Here is a 24,986-nt window from a genome sequence, read left to right on the forward strand (position 1 = left end):
AAAAAAGTTATCGCAGTGTGAAAACCGCCCGTAATTCAAACTTAATCAATAAGGACAATCATTTAAGGAACCTAACTACATTAATGAATAATGGCATTTACTATATTTTTATTACTCTGAGAAGTATGTTAATACATAAACAACAATAAGTACCTTCATAAGTCTTAATATTAAAAGCTTTATGTTTATATAACTAACATTTTTTCCACTTGATAAACCAGATAACCAACATAATATAATAACGTTAACAATAATGTAACAGTATGCTGCATAAATGTTTCAGAATTATTTATTAAAACCTAGAATCACACAAATATATATCATCTGAAAGGAAAAATAAATCAAACATCAGAAAATAAAGCATCTCAATTCAAATTGTTAAACAATTTATACATTTGGTCATGATATACATCAACTTCTGTTTATTATAAAATTTCACAAATTCTAAAACAACACCTTTTGTTAAAAGGTTTTCTGTTAGTTGTGGTGGTTGATTTCCAGGTTCAATTAAATGAATATTTTTTCACATCTTTTTCTTGACAGAAAGACCCAGGATAATTGCCACCATCCATTCTTGTTGTCTGAAATAACACAAAACATATTTGTACAAACTATATACAACAAATCAACACATAAATGTCTCTATCTTTATATATGTCCGAATTTTAACATATCCGAAATATAGTACATCGAGTGAAGGACGTACTTTTGATTTCAGAAATAGTTGGTATCTTAATTAAAATATATCGTTCCCAGAACATTTTAATAATGGAACTGTTAACACAAATGCCTGTTGAAACAAGTTAACATGTGTTTTTGTCATGGCATTGATTAAAGAAATAGCGTCCCTAATAATCGTTATAATTATTGATCTTCGTGACAGTTTATCCCAGGATAACATAATCGATAGTTCAATGTCATAAAGGAGCTGTTAATCCGATAATAACCCCCATAAACTTGACTATTTTATTTGGACATTCATGGTTTGAAATCGTTTTAGAAACTGTTGATTTTGCGATTTTTGAACTTTTGGTATGAACCAGTTCGGAACAAAACCAAAGTTTCGTACCCATTGAAAATAACGAAAAAACACATATTATATGCACAAATTCGTCACTACAACTACATTAAACAACACATAAAATTTTATTCTCTAAAATATGACCGTATTTGTGCGTAAAATATGGAATGTTTAAAGGGATCTTTTCACGGTTTGGTAAATTGACAAAATTGAAAAAAGTTGTTTCAGATTCGCAAATTTTCGTTTTAGTTATGATATTTGTGAGGAAACCGTATTACTGAACATTTACCATAGTCCAATATAGCCATTATATGTATCTTTTGACGATTTGAAAACCTAAAAATTATAAAGCGTTGCAACGCGAAACGATTGAATAATTTGGAGAGTTCTGTTTTTGTCGTTTAAATTTACGAAACTACGAAGATTGCTTATATAAGGTATAAAATACAAATACCGTGTATGCTCGGCGGAATAGCCGAGAGGGCTAATGCGTTTTTACTTCAGACTAACTCCAGGACTCCGGGGGTCACTGGTTCGAGCCCTGGTACCGGCTACTTTTTTTTCCTTGTTTTAATTTATTCTTGATTTTTTTCCGGAGCTTTTAAGATCCAATGTTTACATTTATCAATATAAAGCATTTAATGACAAACTTCAAAATATGCCAAAATCTGTGAAAAGGCCCCTTTAAAGTTGATAGGCGTAAATGGGTTTCGCATTTCGAGCACCTGTTAAATTAAAATCGTTCTTTTCTTATTGCTTTCATAATATTTTTTAGTCATTTTAATACTATCAATTTTATAAAATTGTAAAGAAATAATAAAATATTTACTTACAAATCGATTCCATTCAGGATTTTATTTGACGGTTGCATAATTATTGGGAAATTAGCAGACTTTGCTGATGAAAGCGTTGTAGCGTTCATCAACTTCTTGCACAAACAATGATGGCGTAGCTGTTGGTAAATTCCAGCACATGTACACGATGAAGGAGGTTCGCGTATTAATGTGGGTAATCAAAACTGGGTTTATTATGATGATTTAATTTATAACTCATTTGAAATTTTCTAAAACCCGGCAAGCGTTTCGTGTTTAAAAGCCACCTTTTGGCATCCGAAAAAAAAAAGATTAATTTTTTTTTTGGTTTCGTCAAAAATTGGAGTCGGCGGGTCCGAAAATCATTTTATTAAAAAATTCTGGCCTAATCAAAATATGTAAAAAGCCCATTGATTGATACAAACATATCAAAATTGAAATATATGTTTCACAGGGAGACCTATATGTGTTTTATGATCTATTAATACTATTCTAAAATAATTGATAAGATGTGAACACATTCCACAACGCCAAATTCAATTATTTAACTGTGCCTGCCATGAAACATCATTATAATTGTCAAAAGAAAGTTTTGCATATTGTTTATGCTTTGTGTTGGCGTGGCTGTATTTCCAGCATTGGATTTATTTAGACTGCTGAAACAGAAAAAGCAAATGTCCTGCCAGTTAATTATTTAAAAACATCCTGATCTTCAACTTCACTTGCAAATTGGAGCTGTTAAGTGGATTATAGGATGTTTGTTCATTTAATGTTTTTAGAACCCAAACAATCATATTTTGAATGATCTAAAATATTTAATAATCACTATTGCATGTATGATGAAAACAATGCGTAAAAATGGTGCTTTTATGGGAAAAACCTGTGACCTCTTGGAGTTAAATTTAATGCACTACCTCTTGGACATTCAGGATTTTGAAGTGAGCAGCTTTTTTTAAAGGCTTTGTTAATAGAACCCACATTTTCCAAAGCAATTATTATTTACTCTTAGAATATACTAGTAATCTAAAGCAATAATGGTTATAATATGTTTTCAGTGTTATAATTACTAAGGTTACCCTTATAAGAATTGGAGATGAACAAAATATTGAGATCTAAAAAAAAAATATTGTTTTTTAAACCTTCCATATTTTGAAAGAAAAAAACACACTGGGGAACCAGAAACTAACTTTCTGCTTTTACTTTCAGACTTTTGCACAGAAAAAATGGCCTAGTAAATTACAAATTGGAACACACTCAAGAGAGCTACTTTATTTTTAAATCCAAGTTTTATTTAAAAATTACATAAAGTAATTTTATAAACATTATTTATGTCAATGACAAGATGTCAAATACTTGTACACTGTACAGTCAGAGCTCCAGATAAGAGCCGTACAGCGGTAAATATGGCTTTTTTATGAAGGTTTACGCATATATTTTTTATAAAATTGACGTACAATTACGACTTAAATATCCTTTTTATGCATTTACGAAAACAAGCTGGCTGTACCGATACGTTCGCGTCAGCGCGGGGTTATGTGCTGGTCTCTAACCTAACGGCGCTTTTTGTTAATTTAAATTACCGAAAAATTATAGACTGGGTTCCGGTATTATTGTCTATTCTGTCGCGTGATTTCCGTTTACTTGTAAACCCGTAAAAAACAATATGTCTGTGCGTAACGGAAGGCCGTCAAAAAACACTTTGTTGTCATATAATGGCTAGACACCGTCGTCCAACCATCCTGACATTCAATCTGTATACCCAGAAAAAGACATTGTCGCCCGATATGAAACGATTTGATTGCATCGGTGGCTAAAAACGTTAGCAAACACGATTGGAAACGGATCCAAAAAAGTGGAGGAGAACCAAATATGAGACATTGACATTAGTGTTCATTTACTTACTAGTTGGCTTGTGTTTTCTTGTCAAGTAAATGAAAAAAATAGTATTAAGTCTAAGTTTTAATGTGTAAATATATTTGCATCATAATTCAGAATGGAAAACCTAATAAAGTAACTGTTTAAGAAGCTAAATATATTTATTATTATTGCTGCAAATGTTTCTGTAAAATCAGTTATAAACCCTTCAATTTATCCAAGAACGCGGGTAATACAATACTACCTGTATTTTGGAATATGGTAGTACAGGTACTAATTGATTTCCAGCATTACTTCTTTTCTTTCTGTCTGTGGCAGTACAGTTACTAATTTCACAAATCTTTATCTGCAGCTCTGGTACAGTAATAAAATGTTGGACCTTACTTTCAGATTCAGACTCTGAAAAGAAACCAACACAAGCCTTGCAGCTGGGGTTTGAACTCGCGCTGAAAGAACGTGATGCTGTGTTACGGGAGAACGCTAAAGCCATCCAGGAGCGTGACAAGGCTATGCGTCAAGCGCAGCAGTTCTTAAACGAACGTGACAAAGCTTTGGCCAGTCTGGAAAACCTGTCGGCTAAGCGGAACAATACGTGAGTAGAACATAGCTGTTTGTTTTTTACTGCTGTCCTGACATTTATTTTTTGTTCATCTCAGCTGACTGAGCAGGTCTCTGTCTCTAAATACTGGTAATCATAAATGCCAAGATGTGTGTTACTTGGAATGTTAAATTATTTTCAAATCATCCCACATGTGGTCAAACTTTGCAATGCTTCGGCGGTTCCAGTTGTTCATATAGACTTGTACACCAAAAAAAGTTCAATAACTTCTCAAAATCATGACTCAGTTTAGCCTTAGGCCTAAAAAAATAAATGTTGTGGTTCCGGTCACCCGACCCAACCTAGGAAAATGCGCCGACCCTAAAGTTTTTATTGACCGTGCCGACCCTAAACTTTTTTTACCGTTTTCCTGTAGGATAAATATCAAAGCGATATCGACTTAGCTGAAAATTGTGAGAGCCGATTTATGATCCTCTGTCAATTACATCATGTATCTCTTTACCCACCTAAAGCCCGCCTTAAGGCGGATCGTCGTTGTAATCGGCCAATGAGAGCGCACGCTTTGAATGAGCGACAACACTCGTAAGCAGTTATACCTGTACTTGCAGTAAAATCATGCAGACGACGAGTGACATAATTTTCATAAGTGTGTGATTTTATGGCAGTTTGTTGTTTTTTTTATCTAACACACTCATCGGTCCCTACGGTGTACACCTCCACGATGAAATCTCGGCCACTTACTTAGAAGGCAGATGATGGAAACCGGGTGAAATCCTCATGGATATTGTGCATTTCATGCATAATATGGTCAAAACATTTACTCGACACGTAATGCTTTTTAATAAATTATCGTTGAATTACTTACTCACAACTGTGAATGTTTCGTTTGATTCTCAAATGAGCATTATTCAATCTGTAATCTAAAACACGCTTCCAAATTTTAATGCTAACGCAACATTAACAAATTCTAGCCTCAAATAAACAGTGCTCTATCCTTTGTCTCAATAAAAAGCGAGCGAAAATTATGCAGACATTTCTAACGTAGCATGAAAAGTGTGGATGTATTTTGTGTTGTTTAAAAAATGAAATCATGTCGGGCGATTTACGCGTGTTCAGTGGAAAAAAAAACACCCCGATTGGACGTTATTTCATCACATCTTTAAATGGTATGAAACGCCAAAATTTATATGATACTCAAGAAAAATGGCGAATGTTTTTGTTTCTTGAAATTCTTGAGCACGTTTATCATATTTACCAGAATTAGCTTTACAACTGGAATAAACGGGTTTGTCGGGTAATGAGTAGCGACTGGAAAAGTAGTAAGTATATGCAGTAATAGATAGAAAGTATGGTTGATACGGAATCGATCGAGGCGGGATAATGCGTATCTATGCGGGAAAGGGTAAAACATTTTTTTTAACAATGTCGTTATCAATGGCTCGATTTTATAGCTGAATGTTCCCAATCCCAAACAGTATACTTTTTTCCCAAAATGTGGCAAAAAATTCCCAATTTTCAAAAAAAAAATTATTTTTTTTAAAGAAGTGTCTAATGCGTATTTTATCTCAATTTTAATTCAATTACATCTAACAAAGTATTATATTGTTCTTTTAATTTGAATGATTTGATTTGAGTTATATCAAATTTATTATTTCCCTAATCAGTGGACTTTTCGTGTAAAAATTGGCTAATGAATTTATTTTCCCAATTTCATGAAAATGCCGATAAAATTCCCAATTCCAAAGCCATGGGCTATCTTCCCAAAAAGTGGAAAAAACAACCTGACATTGATATATTCTTTAAGCAAGCTGCATTAATTACGTTCATACACCCATATTAAACTTAGTTTTGGGGCGTAAACTGGAATCATGGTGGTTGTTCTATTGGTTTTTATCATAGGTTGAATCTCACCTGGCTGGAAAAAAGAGTTGTTAAAAGTTAAAATGATAAATATACAAAGAAGATAACTACACAATAATGGGAACACTTTTCTATGGTGTACATAGAGGTTTTATGTGAAAACCATCAGCATGAAATGACTTTTAAAAACAGGCATCTTGTCTGGAGAAAATAAAATAATAAAATAAAAAAATAAAAAAATCGACCTACCTAGAAATTTTGGCAATGTTACCAGAACCACAACATAATTTTTTTAAGGCCTTATGTAGCCATCTTGGCCAGCTTGTTCATGTAAAGGTGTTCACATTGAATTACACAAATGTAGCTTGCCTAAATGTAATTTACTTTTCAATTGCCTGTATGTACTATGCATGTGTAGAGTTCTCTATATTTAAGAAAAATGATTAAAGAGGTCACCCTGTCAATTTTGGGATAAAATTGTATGGCTGGTGATAATTTCAATTTATTACTGGGTTCAATTTTTATGCCCCTGGATCATATGATCGGGGGTATATTGTTTTTGGCCTGTCTTTCTTTCTGTCTGTCATTCTGTCCCAAAACTTTAACCTTACAGTAAAGTTTTGCAATAACTTTTGAAATATTGAACATAGCAACTTGATATTTGGCATGCATGTGTATCTCATGGAGCTGCACATTTTGAATGGTGAAAGGTCAAGGTCCAGGTCATCCTTCAAGGTCAAAGGTAAAAAAAAAGAGTGGCGCATTAGGGGGCATTGTGTTTCTGACAAACGCATCTCTTGTTTTTGTTTGAAATATAAGTGTCCAGTCAGATTTTAACATTTTACTTGTCCTTACAGTTTTAAGTTATTTAGCAATAGGTTTATAGTAGTATGCTAACAGTTTTATTTTAAGATCATTAGCATTCATCAGTATAGCACAACTAGAAGAATGTTCCTTTATCTTGTTCCAAATTCTTTCATGAAACTTAACAGACAATTAACTCCTTATACTAAGCTCATATGTTTCAATAGCTATAGTAGCATTAATAGCTATAGGAGCATTAATAGCTATAGGAGCATTAAAAGCTATAGGAGAATTAATAGCTAAAGGAGCATTAATAGCTATAGGAGCATTAATAGCTATAGGAGCATTAATAGCTTAACAAACATTTTATGTTTCAATAGCTATAGGAGCATTAATAGCGTAACAAACATTTTATGATTCAATAGCTATAGGAGCATTAATAGCGTAACAAACATTTTTGTGTGAAATAAAAATATTTAAAACTTTGTAAAAAGTGTCAACTGTTATTTATGCACAAAAACTGCCTTAAATGAAATAAGTTGTTGGATAACATGTAAGGGACCTAATCAAGGCAGTGGTGTGATAGAACTATATGATTTATGTCCCTTGTTTACATTTTTTAAGTATCAAAATACCTTGCTGTATATTGTTTTAATGTCATGTAAATGTTTTGAAAGACATTCAACCTCATTACTGGATTTTTAATTAGATTTTCTTGCTAGTGTTTAGATAAAAAGACAACTTTAACTTTCTCACTTGTCCTGTCTGATAAGCAGATTCATATTGATTTGTCTGAACCTTTATTTAAATTGTTCCACACATGAGGTCTACCCTGAATGTGGAGTCTTACATTACTAGATAAGATCAATAGATCAAAGTAAAATCTCATTAAATATAAAACAAAAACAATTTTGACATCTTAAGTAAATCCACAAAAAGGCCTATTCAAAGTTAAAAAAACTTTGCTTGATCATGAAAATGAGTCAGTTCACTGTCCATGTACATGAATTGAACAAAATCATGCTTATCATTTTCTAATAGTAGCAAATTATTGCTCTTATTAGGAAAGTAAGTGTTCAAATGTTCATGCATGAATAAAGGTTACAGTATACTAAATAACCGTTTCATGTAGTGCTGTACTCTCTAAAAAAATACCATAGTTTGTTCGAAGGCATGTTGTACACTTTAAACTATTCTTCTTGCTTTATCTTTTGGAGAAAGTAGTAGGGCATGAAAAGGTGCTCACCACTAAATCCCTGAAATATGATAAACTAATAGACTAGAGTAAAACATTGCACTGAAAAAGGTTACATTCCACTATAAAACGACTGGAAAAAAAGTTGCAAAAACAGTCGATTTTGACTTTTGACAAGTTCTTTTTTGGTTCGTACATGACATATCATTTTTATTGCACAAATCGACTCCGCTTAGAATGGCCTTTAAGAAAATGTATGGTTATGGGGGTCTCTATGTGCAAAATGTTGCGTTTATTTTCGCTTAAAGATGTCGCTTTTACATTGAATTATATAGGGACACTATTTAGTATATTGTGACCTAAACCTACACCAGGCCCATTAACGAAGGAGCTGTATTTACATAAAATCACATTTTTTTGGGTGGGGTAATACGCTTTTTGGCAATTTTCACGGAATAAATGCGTTTGTTTCATGAATTTAAGGAGCATTGTGAGTTTTTACGAAAAAAATGCTTTTTCAGAGGAAAATGATAAAAATTCGTGAAAAACTCGCATTGAGCATCTCAAATCGCAACAATTTTTGCTGAAAGGACCTCAAAACCCGTTTTTATGTCCCCCACTATAGTAATGGGGGACATACTGTTTTTGCCCTGTCTGTCTGTTGGTCTGTTGGTCCGTTGGTCTGTCTGTCTGTTTGCGCCAACTTTAACATTTTTGCAATAACTTTTGCTATATTGAAGATAGCAACTTCATATTTGGCATGCATATGTATCTCATGAAGCTGCACATTTTGAGTGGTGAAAGGTCAAGGTCAAGGTCATCCTTCAAGGTCAGAGGTCAAATATATGTGGCCCAAATTGCTTATTTTATAAATACTTTTGCAATATTGAAGATAGCAACTTGATATTTGGCATGCATGTGCATCTCATAGAGCTGCACATTTTGAGTGGTGAAAGGTCAAGGTCAAGGTCATCCTTCAAGGTCAGAGGTCAAATATATGTGGCCCAAATCGCTTATTTTATGAATTCTTTTGCAATATTGAAGATAGCAACTTGATATTTGGCATGCATGTGTATCTCATGGAGCTGCACATTTTGAGTGGTGAAAGGTCAAGGTCAAGGTCATCCTTCACAAGGCCAAGGTCATCCTTCAAGGTCAAACATCATATAGGGGGACATTTTGTTTCACAAACGCATCTTGTTATGGTTGTTTACTTCTTTATGGAGGTAGCTTGTAACAATGTTCCAATATTTTGACTGATTGTTATTATTTAGGGCAGTCTTTTTGCTCCTGATCGCCTTTTATAAATCAAAGCGTCGACCGCGAAAGCCAGATGGCTTACCAGGTGTTATTATAAAATGCATTTTCAAGCATTTCTACGTGAAAGATCGATCTGAAATTTGGCAGGCATATTGAAAATAGGTTTATATTTATCAAGAAGTGCTTATTTTTCGCGATGTTAATAATAAACGTTGTGTTTAAGGTTACATTATACTAAATAACCGTTTCATGTAGTGCTGTACTCTCTAAAAAAATACCATAGTTTGTTCGAAGGCATGTTGTACACTTTAAACTATTCTTCTTGCTTTATCTTTTGGAGAAAGTAGTAGGGCATGAATAGGTGCTCACTACTAAATCCCTGAAATATGATAAACTAATAGACTAGAGTAAAATATTTCACTGAAAAAGGTTACATTCCACTATAAAACGACTGGATAAAAAGTTGCAAAAACAGTCGATTTTGACTTTTGACAAGTTCTTTTTTGGTTCGTACATGACATATCTTTTTTATTGCACAAATCGACTCCGCTTAGAATGGCATTTAAGAAAATGCATGGTTATGGGGGTCTCTATGTGCAAAATGTTGCGTTTATTTTCGCTTAAAGATGTCGCTTTTACATTGAATTATATAGGGACACTATTTAGTATATTGTGACCTAAACCTACACCAGGCCTATTAACGAAGGAGCTGTATTTACATAAAATCACATTTTTTTGGGTGGGGTAATACGCTTTTTGGCAATTTTCACGGAATAAACGCGTTTGTTTCATGAATTTAAGGAGCATTGTGAGTTTTAACGAAAAAAATGCTTTTTCAGAGGAAAATGATAAAAATTCGTAAAAAACTCGCATTGAGCATCTCAAATAGCAACAATTTTTGCTGAAAGGACCTCAAAACCCGTTTTTATGGTTGTTTACTTCTTTATGGAGGTAGCTTGTAACAATGTTCCAATATTTCGACTGATTGTTATTATTTAGGGCAGTCTTTTTGCTCCCGTTGTCTTTTATAAATAGTAGCGCCGACCGCGAAAGCCAGATGGCTTACCAGGCGTTATTATAAAATGCATTTTCAAGCATTTCTACGTGAAAGATCGATCTGAAATTTGGCAGGCATATTGAAAATAGGTTTATATTTATCAAGAAGTGCTTATTTTTCGCGATGTTAATAATAAACGTTGTGTTTAAGGTTACAGTATACTAAATAACTGTTTCATGTAGTGCTGTACTCTCTAAAAAAATACCATAGTTTGTTTTAAGGCATGTTGTACACTTTTAACTATTCTTCTTGCTTTATCTTTTGGAGAAAGTAGTAGGGCATGAATAGGTGCTCACTACTAAATCCCTGAAATATGATAAACTAATAGACTAGAGTAAAACATTGCACTGAAAAAGGTTACATTCTACTATAAAACGACTGGAAAAAAAGTTGCAAAAACAGTCGATTTTGACTTTTGACAAGTTCTTTTTTGGTTCGTACATGACATATCATTTTTATTGCACAAATCGACTCCGCTTAGAATGGCCTTTAAGAAAATGTATGGTTATGGGGGTCTCTATGTGCAAAATGTTGCGTTTATTTTCGCTTAAAGATGTCGCTTTTACATTGAATTATATAGGGACACTATTTAGTATATTGTGACCTTAACCCTTTTTTTCCATAGGCCAATCATAGAGAGGAGAGCCACCTCACCAACCAGACGAAACAAAGACAAACTGAAAGCTGTGGACAGTGATCTTGAGATTGAGAATGAAGAGGTAAGGGTGACTGTTCTTGGACATTTGGAATTGTTTCCCTTTGTATTCTAGATAATAAGAGTTTTGTTGCACTTAGAAACTGTTCAGCAAAAGCTAGTTTACTTAAGCAGAAATATCCAAGAAAAAAAACAGCCATGATTGGGAGTTATAGAGTTGCCCCAATAAATACACATACAGACTGCAACAGGGAATCAAATGTTTTAGTTGAATCAGTGATCGCTGAATGAATAGTGGCATATTATTCTGATGCGCAAAAGTATGGACATTCTGATCTCGCAAAACAAATGAGTAAATCAATGGATTTTTTAATTTACAAAGACGATTTTGAAGGAGTCCGACGGACAGCCTTGACACAAAAATAAAAAGTCCGAGTTGAATGTCCAGGGGTCTCAGACTCCCATTAGTGTCGAACACTGTTATAAGTTGTTGCCATCCTTATTATATTATATGAGTTGAGTTTTTGTCCTTTGTATTGGAGGAGTTTTAGCTCTTTTAGAGAATTAAGAGGTAACTGTGCACTGATGAAAGCAGTTGTTGCCCTTTGTATTTGAAAGGAAGAATGAGTTAATATCTGTGTTACATGTGGCCAAAATAGCCATAAGTTTCAAGGATTTTACAATTGGCTTCTACAATTTATTATCCTACTGGTAAATAAACCCTATTTTCACAACTTCAAAGGAACAGTTCTTTAAAAAATAGTACTTTGTTGTAGACGATTTGTCTGATTGTGTCCCTTACCTGTAAAAATTGGAATAGGAATACAAGTGGTATTAAGTATACTGAACATAATTTTACAACTCTTCTCTTATTTATTGTGTATATTTTAATGCTTAATTGAAATTGCACAATTCGTTGTTATCATTAATGTTTTAACTCGTGTTGTTTTAGAAAATCTAATTTCCTCACACTTGATGAGTGATAATAGAGCTCTAAATTTTTATGAGAATTTCATTTAAGTTAATAAAAACTGTTTTTGGCTATTTTCATCAAGGGTCGTGAAAGGTTCAAACGTCAAAAGGTATGATAATGCTTGAATAAGATAACTCTGATTTTGATAACATTTTCATTGTGGTGGATATGTCCCTTGGTACATTATTTCCTTTATTTATTTTCATTACTTCCTCAAGTTAGCATAACATGCTCATGATGAGCTTTTGTGATTGCTTTTTGTCAATGGTTTGTTGTCCGTTTGTCATGCATGGTCAAAGTTCATCATGTTAACACTCTTAATTTCATATGCATTGACCATTCTTCATTACACTTGGTGGAAAGATTTGTCGCAAATATATATCGACTCAGTTTGAAACTTGGTCAGGTGGGGTCGAAAACTAGGTCATTAGGGCAGATTTAAAAAACTTGCGGACACTCTAGAAGTCATATATTTTGTCCAATCTTCATGAAACTTGCTCAATAATTTTTTTGTAATTATATCTTGGCTGTGTTTAAACATGGATCGGGTTGGTTTTCAAAAACATAGCCACCAGTAGCGGAAACAGTTTTTCTTATTAAGTAAAACCTTGTGACATCTCTAGAAGTCACTTTTTGTGTCTACATGAAACTTTCTCAGAATGTTTTCTAATAATATCTCTGCTGTATTTTTTTGAAAATGGTTCCAGTTCATTGACAAATGGCTTCAAGAGGGTGGATTAGATTTCTGATATGGCTACATTGAAACCTTTGTAAACACTTAGTCACATGCTTTTGCCCAATCAGCATGAAACTTGCATTGTGTGAAACTTGATCAAAACAGAGTTCAGAGTAGAGTTCTAAAGATATCTCAGCTGGTTTCCAAAATAGACACAGGTGAAAATCAATGTCAGAAGTCACATTAATTATACAAACAATACAAATTATGCATGGAACAGTTTAGTTACTCAACTTCTCAGATGAGCGACCTAGTGTCCTTGGCACTCTTGTTTTTATATGTTTTTTGGACATTTCATTTTGTTAACAGTTTTCAGAATTAGAAAAATTATTAATTATTAATACTTTATTTTGTTGTCTTAATTTGCTGTTTAGCAGTGTGTGGTATTTGCATGTTTGACTTCAATGATACTATACATACTAAAACAAGCAATATAATAATAAAATAACTCGAAAACTTTGCAGATTAAAAATGTTACTTTTTAGATCATTTTACCAATATTCACTTAGCATTGATTATATTCAGATGTGTTACAGCATGGAATTGATATCTTTATCTATCTTCTATTAAATAGCTTGACTTGCATTGTGTGAAACAAGTAATTGGTTTGATATACTTTGTAGAATCTGTAGAAATAATACTTAAACAATTTGACTACCCTTTCTAGGAATTAGTCAACAACATTTATGTTCTGAATTTTCTACACACATTGGCAATTGAATTTTAGCTAAAATTTTTTCTTTTTGTACCCATACCATATTAAATTGAATGAAAGACGATTTCTATGTTGTCAAGTTAACGTGACTAACATGGATGCCAGAACTATTCAGACAGGCAATGCTTTGTTTATTCTTACATTTGTAGAGAAATTGACAAAAGAATCATTATTTACCAACAACTTAAAATTGTTCATGATTTTCTAGACAGAGGAAAACCAGCCTCGGCCAGCAAGAGACATGATACAGAATAAAACATGGTTCCTAATTGTCTTAAGCAGCGCTTTTGGGAAAACAAGGCTTAATGCATGGGCATTTTAAAACGTAGTCCCAGATTAGCCTTTTAAAGTCCCACAGGCTGATCAGGGATGACACTTTCTGTCTAGACTGGCTTTTTGTTTAGAACAGACATCCTTAAAACAAAAATTTCATAAAAGTTTAAAGTGTCATACCTATTTTGCCTGTGTGCACATGTATTAGGCTCGGTTTTTCTAGAGACCAGCCCATTTGTTTATCAACATAATTACCCTTGCTTTTTTATTAATTAAGATAGTATTAGGTTCATCAAAATGTTGACTGTTACACCCCAATGGGGTGAAATGTGCCAGTTACACTGCAACAAACAGTATGAAAGCATTTTTAGCTCATCTATTTTTTGAAAAAAAATTATGAGCTATTGTCATCACCTTGGCGTCGGCGTTGGCGTTGGCGTCCGGTTAAGTTTTGTGTTTAGGTCCACTTTTCTCAGAAAGTATCAATGCTATTGCATTCAAACTTGGTACACTTACTTACTATCATGAGGGGACTGGGCAGGCAAAGTTAGATAACTCTGGCGTGCATTTTGACAGAATTATGTGCCCTTTTTATACTTAGAAAATTGAAAATTTTGGTTAAGTTTTGCGTTTAGGTCCACTTTTCTCAGTGAGTATCAATGCTATTGCATTCAAACTTGTTACACTTACTTACTATCATGAGGGGACTGGGCAGGCAAAGTTAGATAACTCTGGCATGCATTTTGACAGAATTATGTGCCCTTTTTATACTTAGAAAATTGAAAATTTTGGTTAAGTTTTGTGTTTAGGTCCATTTTATTCCTTAAGCATCAAAGCTATTGCTTTCATACTTGCAACACTTACTAACTTTCATAAGGGGACTGTGCAGGCAAAGTAATGTAACTCTGACTGGCATTTTGACAGAATTATGTGCCCTTTTTATACTTAGAAAATTGAAAATTTGATTAAGTTTTGTGTTTAGGTCCACTTTATTCCTACAGTATCAAAGCTATTGCTTTCATACTTGCAACACTTATTAACTATCATAAGGGGACCGTGCAGGCAAAGTTATGTAACTCTGACTGGCATTTGGACGGAATTATGGGCCCATTATACTTAGAAAATTGAAAATTTGGTTAAGATTTATGTTTTGGTCCACTTTACCCCTAAAGTATCATAGATATTGCTTTCATACTTGGAACACTCAAAAACTATCATAAGGGTTGTCATTGTTACGGAATTATGGCCCTTTTTTGACTTAGTAACTTTTAATATATGGTTTAATTTTGTGTTTCGATCCACTTTACTTCTTAAGTATCAAGGCTATTGCTTTCAAACTTCAAATACTTTCATGCTATCATGAGGTTACTGTACCTGGCAAGTTGAATTTTACCTTGACCTTTGAATGACCTTGACTCTCAAGGTCAAATTATTAAATTTTGCTAAAATTGCCATAACTTCTTTATTTATGATTAGATTTGATTGATACTTTGACGAAACTACTCTTACCTGACATACCACAATAGACTCCACCCAAACCGTCCCCCGTGCCCTCCCCCCCACCTCCCCCCCCCCCTATTTTTTTTTTTTTTTAAGATCATCTCACAAATGACCACCACACCCTCACACTATACCCCCCCCCTCCCCCCGCTTTTTTGGAAGACAATGTAATAATTGTCCACAACCCCACACTGTACACCCCTCTTCACTCCACCCCTCCCTCCTTTGTGATTGAAAATGAGAGTCCCTTCACCTTTAAAAAGAAAATAGATGAGCGGTCTGCACCTGCAAGGCGGTGCTCTTGTTTTAAAAATTATTGTAACTTTATGGTAATTATCTTGCATAAACTGTTAATTGCATGGAAGTAAAACTATCATCTCACTGCATAGTGTAATAATTCTTATTATTTTTTTGCAAAGATGCAAAGCCAAAATTCCTCTGTGTCTGTATCAGGATAACAAATATTAATAAATGATTTTTCCCAAAGCCAAAACAGTGTTTTTTTTTCATTTAAAATCGGGTCGCTAACTGGACCCAAATGGGAGTTAAAAATTCCCAATGGAAGGTTTAAAAATGTTTGTTTTTTTGTAGATCTCAATATTTTGTTCATCTCCCATCCATATAAGTTGAACCTAAGTAAATATAATACTGGATACACTTTTATCCTCAATTTTGAAGCATTTTTTAGCAAAACAACAACAACAACACTAATTTCCCAATTTGAGTCAAAACGCCGCAAATTTTCCCAATCCAAAGGGACCCGGCCCCATTCCCAAACCGATGAAAAAAAAACACTGCAAAAATAAAGGCTTATTATGTTTATTTCATAATTCTTAATCTGTTTGCTTCTGTGGAGCAGACATTGACATATGAAGCTGAAGTTTAAAATTGTCACAGCCTACGAAGGATGCTTCTTTATGACAATTCTGTAATAACAGAACTGCATGTCATAGATTGTATTGATATTGTAACTTTAAGTTTAAGTGTAAGATCAATTTTAATATTATTATGGTATAAGTGTTCCGATATATTGCGCATTTTGCATTACTTGAAATTCAACATATTGATGACAGTAAAGAAATATAAAATGCACAGAAGTTAAGGCTTTTTTTAGCTCACCTGATTGCTCAGGTGAGCTTTTGTGACCGGTCTTTGTCCGTCGTCTGTCAGTCCGTCCGTCCACATTTGTTCGTAAACACTCTAGAGGCCACATTTATTGTCCGATCTTCATGAAACTTGGTCAGAAGCTTTGTCCCAATGAAATCTCGGTCGAGTTCGAAACTGGGTCGTGCCGGGTCAAAAACTAGGTCACTAGGTCAAAAAAGAGAAAAAACTTGTAAACACTGTAGAAGTAACATTTTATGCCCAATCTTCATGTAATTTTGTCAAAATGTTTGTCTTAATTATATGTTGGTTGAGTTGAAAAGTGGTTCCGGTCCGTTGAAAAACATGGCCGCCAGTGGGCGGGGCAGTTTTCCTTATTTGGCTATAGAGAAACCTTGTAAACACTATATATGTTTCTCTATATGTATAAAGTGAAAACATGTGAACACTCTAGAAGTCACATTTTTGGCCCAATTTTCATTTGTTTCCTTGATATGAGAGTTGAGTTCAAAAATGGTTTCGGTCAGTTGAATAACATGGCTGCCGGGGGGGGGGGGGGGGCAGTTTTCCTTATTTGGCTATAGAGAAACCTTGTAAACACTCAAGAAGTCACAATTTTTGCCCAATCATCATGAAAGTTGGTCAAAACATTGGTTTTATTGATATCTCAGAAGAGTTCGAAAATGGTCCAGATCGGTGAAAAAACATGGCCGCCAGTGGGCGGGGCATTTTTCTCTATATGTATATAGTGAAAACATGTGAACACGCTAGAAGTCACATTTTTGGCTCAATTTTCATGAAATTAGGTCAGAACATTTGTTTCCTTGATATGAGAGTTGAGTTTGAAAATGGTTCCGGTCAGTTGAATAACATGGCTGCCAGGGGGGGGGGGGTAGTTTTCTTATATTTATATTGTAAAAAAAGCTTGTGAACACTCAAGAAGTCACATTTTTTGCCCAATCATCATGAAACTTGGTGAAAAGATTGGTTTTATATATATCACATCATTAATGCCATAATTATTGCCCTTAGATTGTCCAAATTTTCATTATATTATACAAAATCCTTGTTAACACTCTAGAGGTCACAATTTTGTTTCAGATTTTATGAATCTTAGTCATAATATTTATTTTTGTAAGCAAAGTTTGATATTTGGTTAGGGGGGTCTACTCAAAATATAGGTCACCAGGTCAAATCTTACAAAAACAAAATTACTCCATATGCCTGAGTTTTGGTTCAATAATGATGAAACTTGACCAGGATGTTTGTCTGGACAATATCTAGGTCAAGTTTGACATTTGGTAAAGATTTAATGAGCCGACTCCTCTCAGGTGAGCGAACTAGGGCCATCTTGGCCCTCTTGTTTACTGGAAACTACCATATTTATCACTCACAAATAATTTGGCAAATTATCTCCTTTAGCACCCTTAGCTGTTAATAAAAAGCCATCCTTTTGTGATTTTCCTTTTGAATTTGAATTTTTAAACTTCACATTTCATCATATAATTTATATTGCTTGTTTTGTCTAATGCTGACAAGGTACAAACACACTGGTTTTGCTGCATGAAACTCAGTATGACCTTTAATAGAGAGTGCCGCATTTGATGAAAGCGGACTGATTTTTTCCAAGACATAATACATATTTATTGTAAATCAAAGCATGCATATACAATTGATTCCCCCTCTTTTAGAATGTATAGAGTATTCCTCCCCTTTTAGAATATTTACGGTATTTAATTGGTTATAACTTTCGTGCAACTAAACATGGTACTTATCATTAAGTAGGTGCCCAAAATTTGAACTGTACTGCAATGGGGCAGTATATGTTCTGGTAGTTTACTTGACATTTTTTCAGCGTTTCTGGTGTTATTTCTTGGCTTTTGTGGTGTTAATGTTTTAAGAATTATTTTGGTTTCATTATTTTTTCATTTTGTTTATTCAAATGTTTGTGTTGCTATTTTTATAGAAGGTTAAAATGAAAAAAACATAATTATATGGAAAGTAATAATTTTATATTTGAATTACTACATAAATACAAAACCTTTGACAAAACCAGTTAAAGTGACATAGTTAAGAATAAAATGCATTCTTTTCTACAATAGGTGCATAAATTATTGTTTAAAGAAATAAAAAAAGATATACAATATTAAAAATAAAAAGACATTATAACAAGAAAAACAAATATGCGAAGCCAAAGTGACCGTCAAAAATATCGTAATGGCAAAGTTATTTGCAAAAAACGTGTGATCAAAAATGGAAGAACGATCAAACCAAATTATGTGGATGCCTCTAGAAGGAGGATCAAATGCCAGGTATGTATTTGGAAGCATTTTGAATGATCTTTTCAGGCTTGATTCTGAAATGTTACTTGCGTAATTTTGATAATCAGGGTACAATATTTATTTAACAATAAATAGAAGGTAATTTCTGATCATTTCTTAAGAATGTATAATGTTGCTGTCAAAATTCCAAGTTCACAGATGACAAATGTTTTTTTTAAATCAATTGCAGTGATTTCTGTGTGAACAATGTCTTTGAGATGGTTTTAATGAAAATTTATCCAAGAATCTGCTTTTTCAAACATTTTCACTGTCTTCATTTTTTTTACAGAAATCTAACTTCATTTAGACTTTTGTACTCAATTGCCTACATTTCTTATCAGGTTGTGAAATATTTATAACAAGAATCTACCGATAACAGAGCCTTTGTTTTTGGCATAAGATTTCTTCAGATCTGTTTGAAGTGTCTTTTGACATTTTCAATGTTATGTAAATAGATGTAAAAGTAGTAATGCTTATCAAGGGTTTTGAAGATTTTGGTTCATTAAAAGGTTAACTTTACGGCATATATCTTTTGTTGTCATAGTTCTTACTGGAATGAATGAAATGTAATAAAAGAAAATGTTTTTTATTTTTATGTCTCCCACCACTATAGAGGGGGACATATTGTTTTTGCCCTGTCTGTTGGTTGGTTGGTTTGTGTGTTTGTTTGCTCCAACTTTAACATTTTGCCATAACTTTTACAAAATTGAAGATAGCAACTTGATATTTGGCATGCATGTGTATCTCATGGAGCTGCACATTTTGAGTGGTGAAAGGTCAAGGTCATCCTTCAAGGTCAAAGGTCAAATATATAGCTTCAAAGCGGCACAGAAGGGGACACAGTGTTTCTGAAAAATACAAATCTTGTTTTAATATAAAATCCAACCAAACAGTTTTTACAAAGTCAAAAGTGATTGAAAAAGAAAACGAGTAATTTTAAATGACTCAAACAGACCGCTTTTAACACTTTAAAATATTTTTCAAAGTTGTTATAGAATACACTTTAGTTACAGTTATTTGTGGGACCTATTATAAAACGTTTTACATTTTAAAATGTATTGCAGATATGTAATTTTGATAGGGTATACAAAGGCAGCCTTACATATTCAATAATATGTTTGTAGGTACTTTTTTATGGTGTCTGAAAAAAGAGAGTAAAAAATACTGTTTAAAAGCAAATTTATAATTTAAAAAAGAAACGATACTTAATGTAGTCCTTTTATTTTTAAAATGAAAGTGCAAGTGGCTTATTAACTTAATGAACATTTAACTAACAAAATTAAATTACCTGTCAGATTGCAAGTTTTATTGTAACATTTGTTAACCAGGTTTTGCGAAGGAAAAAACTGGTTCTTAGATTGGCGAATGCGGGCGGGCTGGCTGGCGGGCGGGCGGGCGGAACAAGCTTGTACGGGCCATAACTATGTCACTCATTGTCAGATTTTGAAATCATTTGGCACATTTGTTCACCATCATTGGACGGTGTGTCGCACCAAAGAATTACGTCAATATCTCCAAGGTCAAGGTCACACTTTGAGTTCAAAGGTAAAAAATGGCCATACATGAGCTTGTCCAGGCAATAACTATGTCGTTCATTGTGAGATTTTAAAATCATTTGGCACATTTGTTCACCATCATTGGACAGTGTGTCGCTCGAAAGAATTACGTCGATATCTCCAAGGTCAAGGTCACACTGAGTTCTAAGGTAAAAAAAGGCCATAAATGAGCTTGTCTGGCCATAACTATATCGTTCATTGTGTGATTTTAAAGTCATTTGGCACATTTGTTCACCATCATTGGACGGTGTGTCTGGCGAAAGAATTATGTCGATATCTCCAAAGTCAAGGTAACACTGAGTTCAAAGGTCAAAAAATGTGCTTGTCCGGGCCATAACTATGTCGTTAATTGTGAGATTTTAAAATCATTTGTTCACCATCATTTGAAGGTGTGTCACACGAAAGAAATATGTCAATATCTCCAAGGTCAAGGTCACACTTTGAGTTCAAAGGTCAAAAATGGACATAAAAAATCTTGTCGGGGCCATAACTATGTCATTCATTGTGAGATTTTAAAATGACTCGGTACATTTATTTTGTTCACAGTCATTGGATGGCTTGCCATGCGAAAGAATTCAAGAGTTTGAAGGTCAAAATGGCCATAAATGATAATGGCTTAATAATTCTTAAAAATCGCCATAAATTAGCTTCTCTTGTTTTGTGAAGACAGAATGCAAAATAGTCTGTGTCAATGCAGCATATGGGGGTATACGTCACGTCTGTGACAAAGCTCTAGTTGTTAAGAGAATTTAACTCTGGTTGCAAATGATGTGTTTTGCATAAAAAAAATCTAGAAGGGATAAAAATAATATGGCATGCACAAAAAGTGCTATCATGTAGTTGTTTTCGAGGGTTAAAACAAATTCAGTCTTTATTTTGATAGAAGTTTTGAGACTGTGATCATTTGAAATATTCTAAATACAAATTTTTGTTTACATAGCCTTACATTTATACAAGAACCAGTATTATTAATTGTGATGTATTTGTGCGATAATTGAAATCCTATCAAACGCACCGTGAATAATGTTAGTGTCATTATATGTTCTGTTTACTTTAAGTACATTTTTAAGGTGGGAGGTCAAGAAGAACTTAAATCTTCAAAAGATGTTTTTTTTCTTGTGGTTTTGCTAAATTGAAGAAAATAGGTGGCCTACAGACATGCAGGTTAATATGGACAAAGGATTTTTGCAATTGGCTTCTTATGATGGTTCAAGAAAAAGTTGAACCTTTTTTTTTATAAACTATCATTGATATTTATGCTCCCCTTCGAAGAAGAGGGGGTATATTGTTTTGCTCATGTCAGTCCGTCCGTTCATCCGTATGTCAGTCTGTCCACCAGATGGTTTGATGATAACTCAAGAACGCTTAGGCCTAGGATCATGAAACTTCATAGGTACATTGATCATGACTGGCAGATGACCCCTATTGATTTTGAGGTCACTAGGTCAAAGGTCACAGTGACTCGTTCTTGGATGCGGTTTAGGACCACATTTGCAGATTATATTATGTACTGGTGTCATGGGGTCTATCTACCAGGGCTAGCGCTGTCCCAAAATTTCTTTGAGCCAACCAGTTTTTATGCTCCCCTTCGAAGAAGAGGGGGTATATTGTTTTGCTCATGTCGGTCTGTCCGTCCACAAGATGGTTTCCGGATGATAACTCAAGACGTTTAGGCCTAGGATCATGAAACTTCATAGGTACATTGATCATGACTGTCAGATGACCCCTATTGATTTTCAGGTCACTAGGTCAAAGGTCAAGGTCACAGTGACTCGAAATAGTAAAATGGTTTGCGGATGATAACTCAAGAATGCTTACGCCTAGGATCATGAAACTTCATAGGAACATTGACCATGACTGGCAGATGACCCCTATTGATTTTCAGGTCACTAGGTCAAAGGTCAAGGTCACAGTGACTCTAAATAGTAAAATGGTTTCCGGATGATAACTCAAGAATGCTTATGCCTAGGATCATAAAACTTCATAGGAACATTGATCATGACAGGCAGATGACCCCTATTGATTTTCAGGTCACTAGGTCAAAAGTCAAGGTCACAGTGACTCAAAATGGTAAAATGGTTTCCAGATGAAAACTCAAGAATGCTTACACCTAGGATCATGAAACTTCATAGGTTCATTGATCATGACTGGCAGATGACCGCTATTAATTTTCAGGTCACTAGGTCAAAGGTCAAGGTCACAGTGACTCGAAACAGTAAAATGGTTTCCTCATGATAACTCAAGAATAATTAAGCATAGGATCATGAAACTTCATAGGTACATTGATCATGACTGGCAGATGACCCCTATAGATTTTCAGGTCACTAGGTCAAAGGTCAAGGTCACAGTGACAAAAAACATATTCACACAATTACTGCCACTACAACTGACAGCCCATATGGGGGGCATGCATGTTTTACAAACAGCCCTTGTTAAAATATTAATAAGGGGTTATGTTTTCACTTTATTTTTGAAACGTAGGGAACAAATCAGTGTGATAGTAAATAGATTTTGTTTGTTTTCCTTTTTTTTAATTAAAAGGATGATTACAAAATAATTTGTTTTTCAGTGGTGCATGGTTGTTGCGGTGATATTATTGTTTAATGGAAGTGTGGTGAACAATTTAATGTGTGGTTATTACTTAAAGTTTAACAATTAATAAATGTTACTACCAGTACACTTAAGTTTTATGTGAACAATTCTAAAGAAATCTGATTATACACATTTTAACATGAAAAGAGAGTTGCTTCGCTTTCACAAAGGAGTTACAAACAATATTATGTACTTACACAAGATGTTCATTGAAAGAGTATTGACCTGATCATTAATAGAAATAATATGTGGTAATTATCAAATGTGTAAACATGGAGTATGTGTTTGGGACAATTAATAGGTAAAGTATGCAATTATACATTTTTCTCTTAGATATTTACCACAATTGCATGTGCTTGTAAAAAAGAATTAAGCATGTTATTATTTAAAAAAAAGATTTAATTGAAGAATGGTTTAAAGCATTAAGTTAAAAAAAAATCTGTTGTTGACAGTTAGCTTTCCATTTGATGGAATTTATTTGATTTTAGAAAGAAAACACCTAAGCCATGTGTTTGTAAATCTTACTGTTACTTTTTATCTTGTAAATAATGAAAAACTTCTGGAAAAGACTGGAAGAAAATTAATGTGGCAGAGGTGTTGTAAGATAAGTGATATTAAGATAAGAAACAAAAAAGGCTCTGTATTATGCAAGATCACATTTCTTATTAGGTGAAACGGATTACTTACACACTATTGTGCCTGATGGGTTAGATTTGCATAGAACTTTAATTTAAAATTCTGGTTAAAATGTAGAGCAGAGGCAACCATGTCTGGGTGAAGTCTCCTGAAATGTTTATGCACATTTGATAATCTGTTTTGTAATATGAACAAATATTGCATAGACAATGTTTTTAATCTTACATTATGTAGTTTTGTGTTTCTTTTTGTGAATGAATAGTGATGAGTTCATGATATGAATTGTAGTGTGGAATAAACAATGACAGTGTTGGAAAAGCCAAAATAAGACAAGTTGCAGGGCATTCAGCTTTGGAAGGATGACATTTGTTTACAATAGTCTATAAAAACAGGAAAAACAAACATATTATGTGATTAATTCTTGACATCAAATGATATTGTGGTATCCAAAATATCAAAGATGAACTGAATTTAGATACAAATTAAAATAAATGTTCGACCAATGTGCATACATCATGATGGTATTCAATGTAAACAACAACTGCTGAATAACTTAAAAATAAAGTTCCAAAGAAATTCCACAAAAATTTTAACCATCTCAAAAGATGAAATAAAACCTGGAATATTTATGAGAAAAAAATAATAGAAAACGTTTAAAAACAATGAGTTTGCGGTTACACACCAGTCTTTGGAACGCCTTACAGAAAGTGTTAAAGGTAGGCAATTCTTTTTATTGCAGAGTTTATGTTTGGATATTGAAACTGAAAATAGTTTGAATTATCTCAAACAATTTCAGTCACTTAGAATATGTACATTCAAAGATTTTTGATACATTTGATTGAAGTGAAGTTTTTAGGTGTGAAAAAAAGAGATGTTGGTAAACAATATGAGCTATTACAAATATTCCACAAACTGTTTTTCATAGGAATGTTTAAGGGGGAGTGCAATAATTAATTTCATTATAAACTTCCCTGAAGGGTTTTTATGCCCCCTGGCATCAGAGACAAAAAAGCAATGGCTGGTCCATACTTTGAGTCTTGTGTTTTTTTGTTAACCCAAAATGACACGTTTCATATGACATCAATAATGCAAATACGAACATAGCTTTGATAGTTGGATGGATTGTTTTCTTGAACATCATCAATCAATTAACATCATCCTTACCTCATTTAAAGCTAAGACATAGAACTTTTCATGCCCCCTTTCGAAGAAAAGGGGGCATATAGTGATCGGACTGTCCGTCTGTCTGTCCGTCTTTCCGTCCCACTTTGCGTTTGGGTTTCGAAAAATGCTCATAACTTCTATGTCCCTTGAGATATAGCCTTCATATTTGGTATGCATGTGTCTATGGACAAGGCCTTTCCATGCACTTACAAATTTTGACCCCTGTGACCTTGAACTTAGGGTCCGCATTTAGGTTTCAAAATCTGCGTTCAGATGTCCATAGATAAATGATGAACTCTGGCTATGATCTCTTTGATA

At 33.7% G+C, this 24,986-nt stretch overlaps 1 protein-coding gene across 4 annotated transcripts in view; it reads left to right on the forward strand.

Moving 5' to 3' along the window:
- The window catches only part of LOC127833886 (tight junction protein ZO-1-like), a 115,445-nt gene that overhangs the window by 7,619 nt on the left and 82,840 nt on the right, over window positions 1–24,986 (forward strand). For all 4 annotated transcript variants that reach the window (XM_052359383.1, XM_052359384.1, XM_052359385.1 and 1 more), the window contains exons 2-3: window positions 4,099–4,300; window positions 11,069–11,162. In XM_052359383.1, coding sequence (XP_052215343.1) covers window positions 4,218–4,300; window positions 11,069–11,162 — 177 coding nt within the window. In that variant the 5' untranslated portion in view covers window positions 4,099–4,217. The remainder of the gene's footprint in view (window positions 1–4,098; window positions 4,301–11,068; window positions 11,163–24,986) is intronic.

Source organism: Dreissena polymorpha, chromosome 6, assembly GCF_020536995.1.
Source record: "Dreissena polymorpha isolate Duluth1 chromosome 6, UMN_Dpol_1.0, whole genome shotgun sequence".
Lineage (NCBI taxonomy): Eukaryota > Metazoa > Mollusca > Bivalvia > Myida > Dreissenidae > Dreissena > Dreissena polymorpha.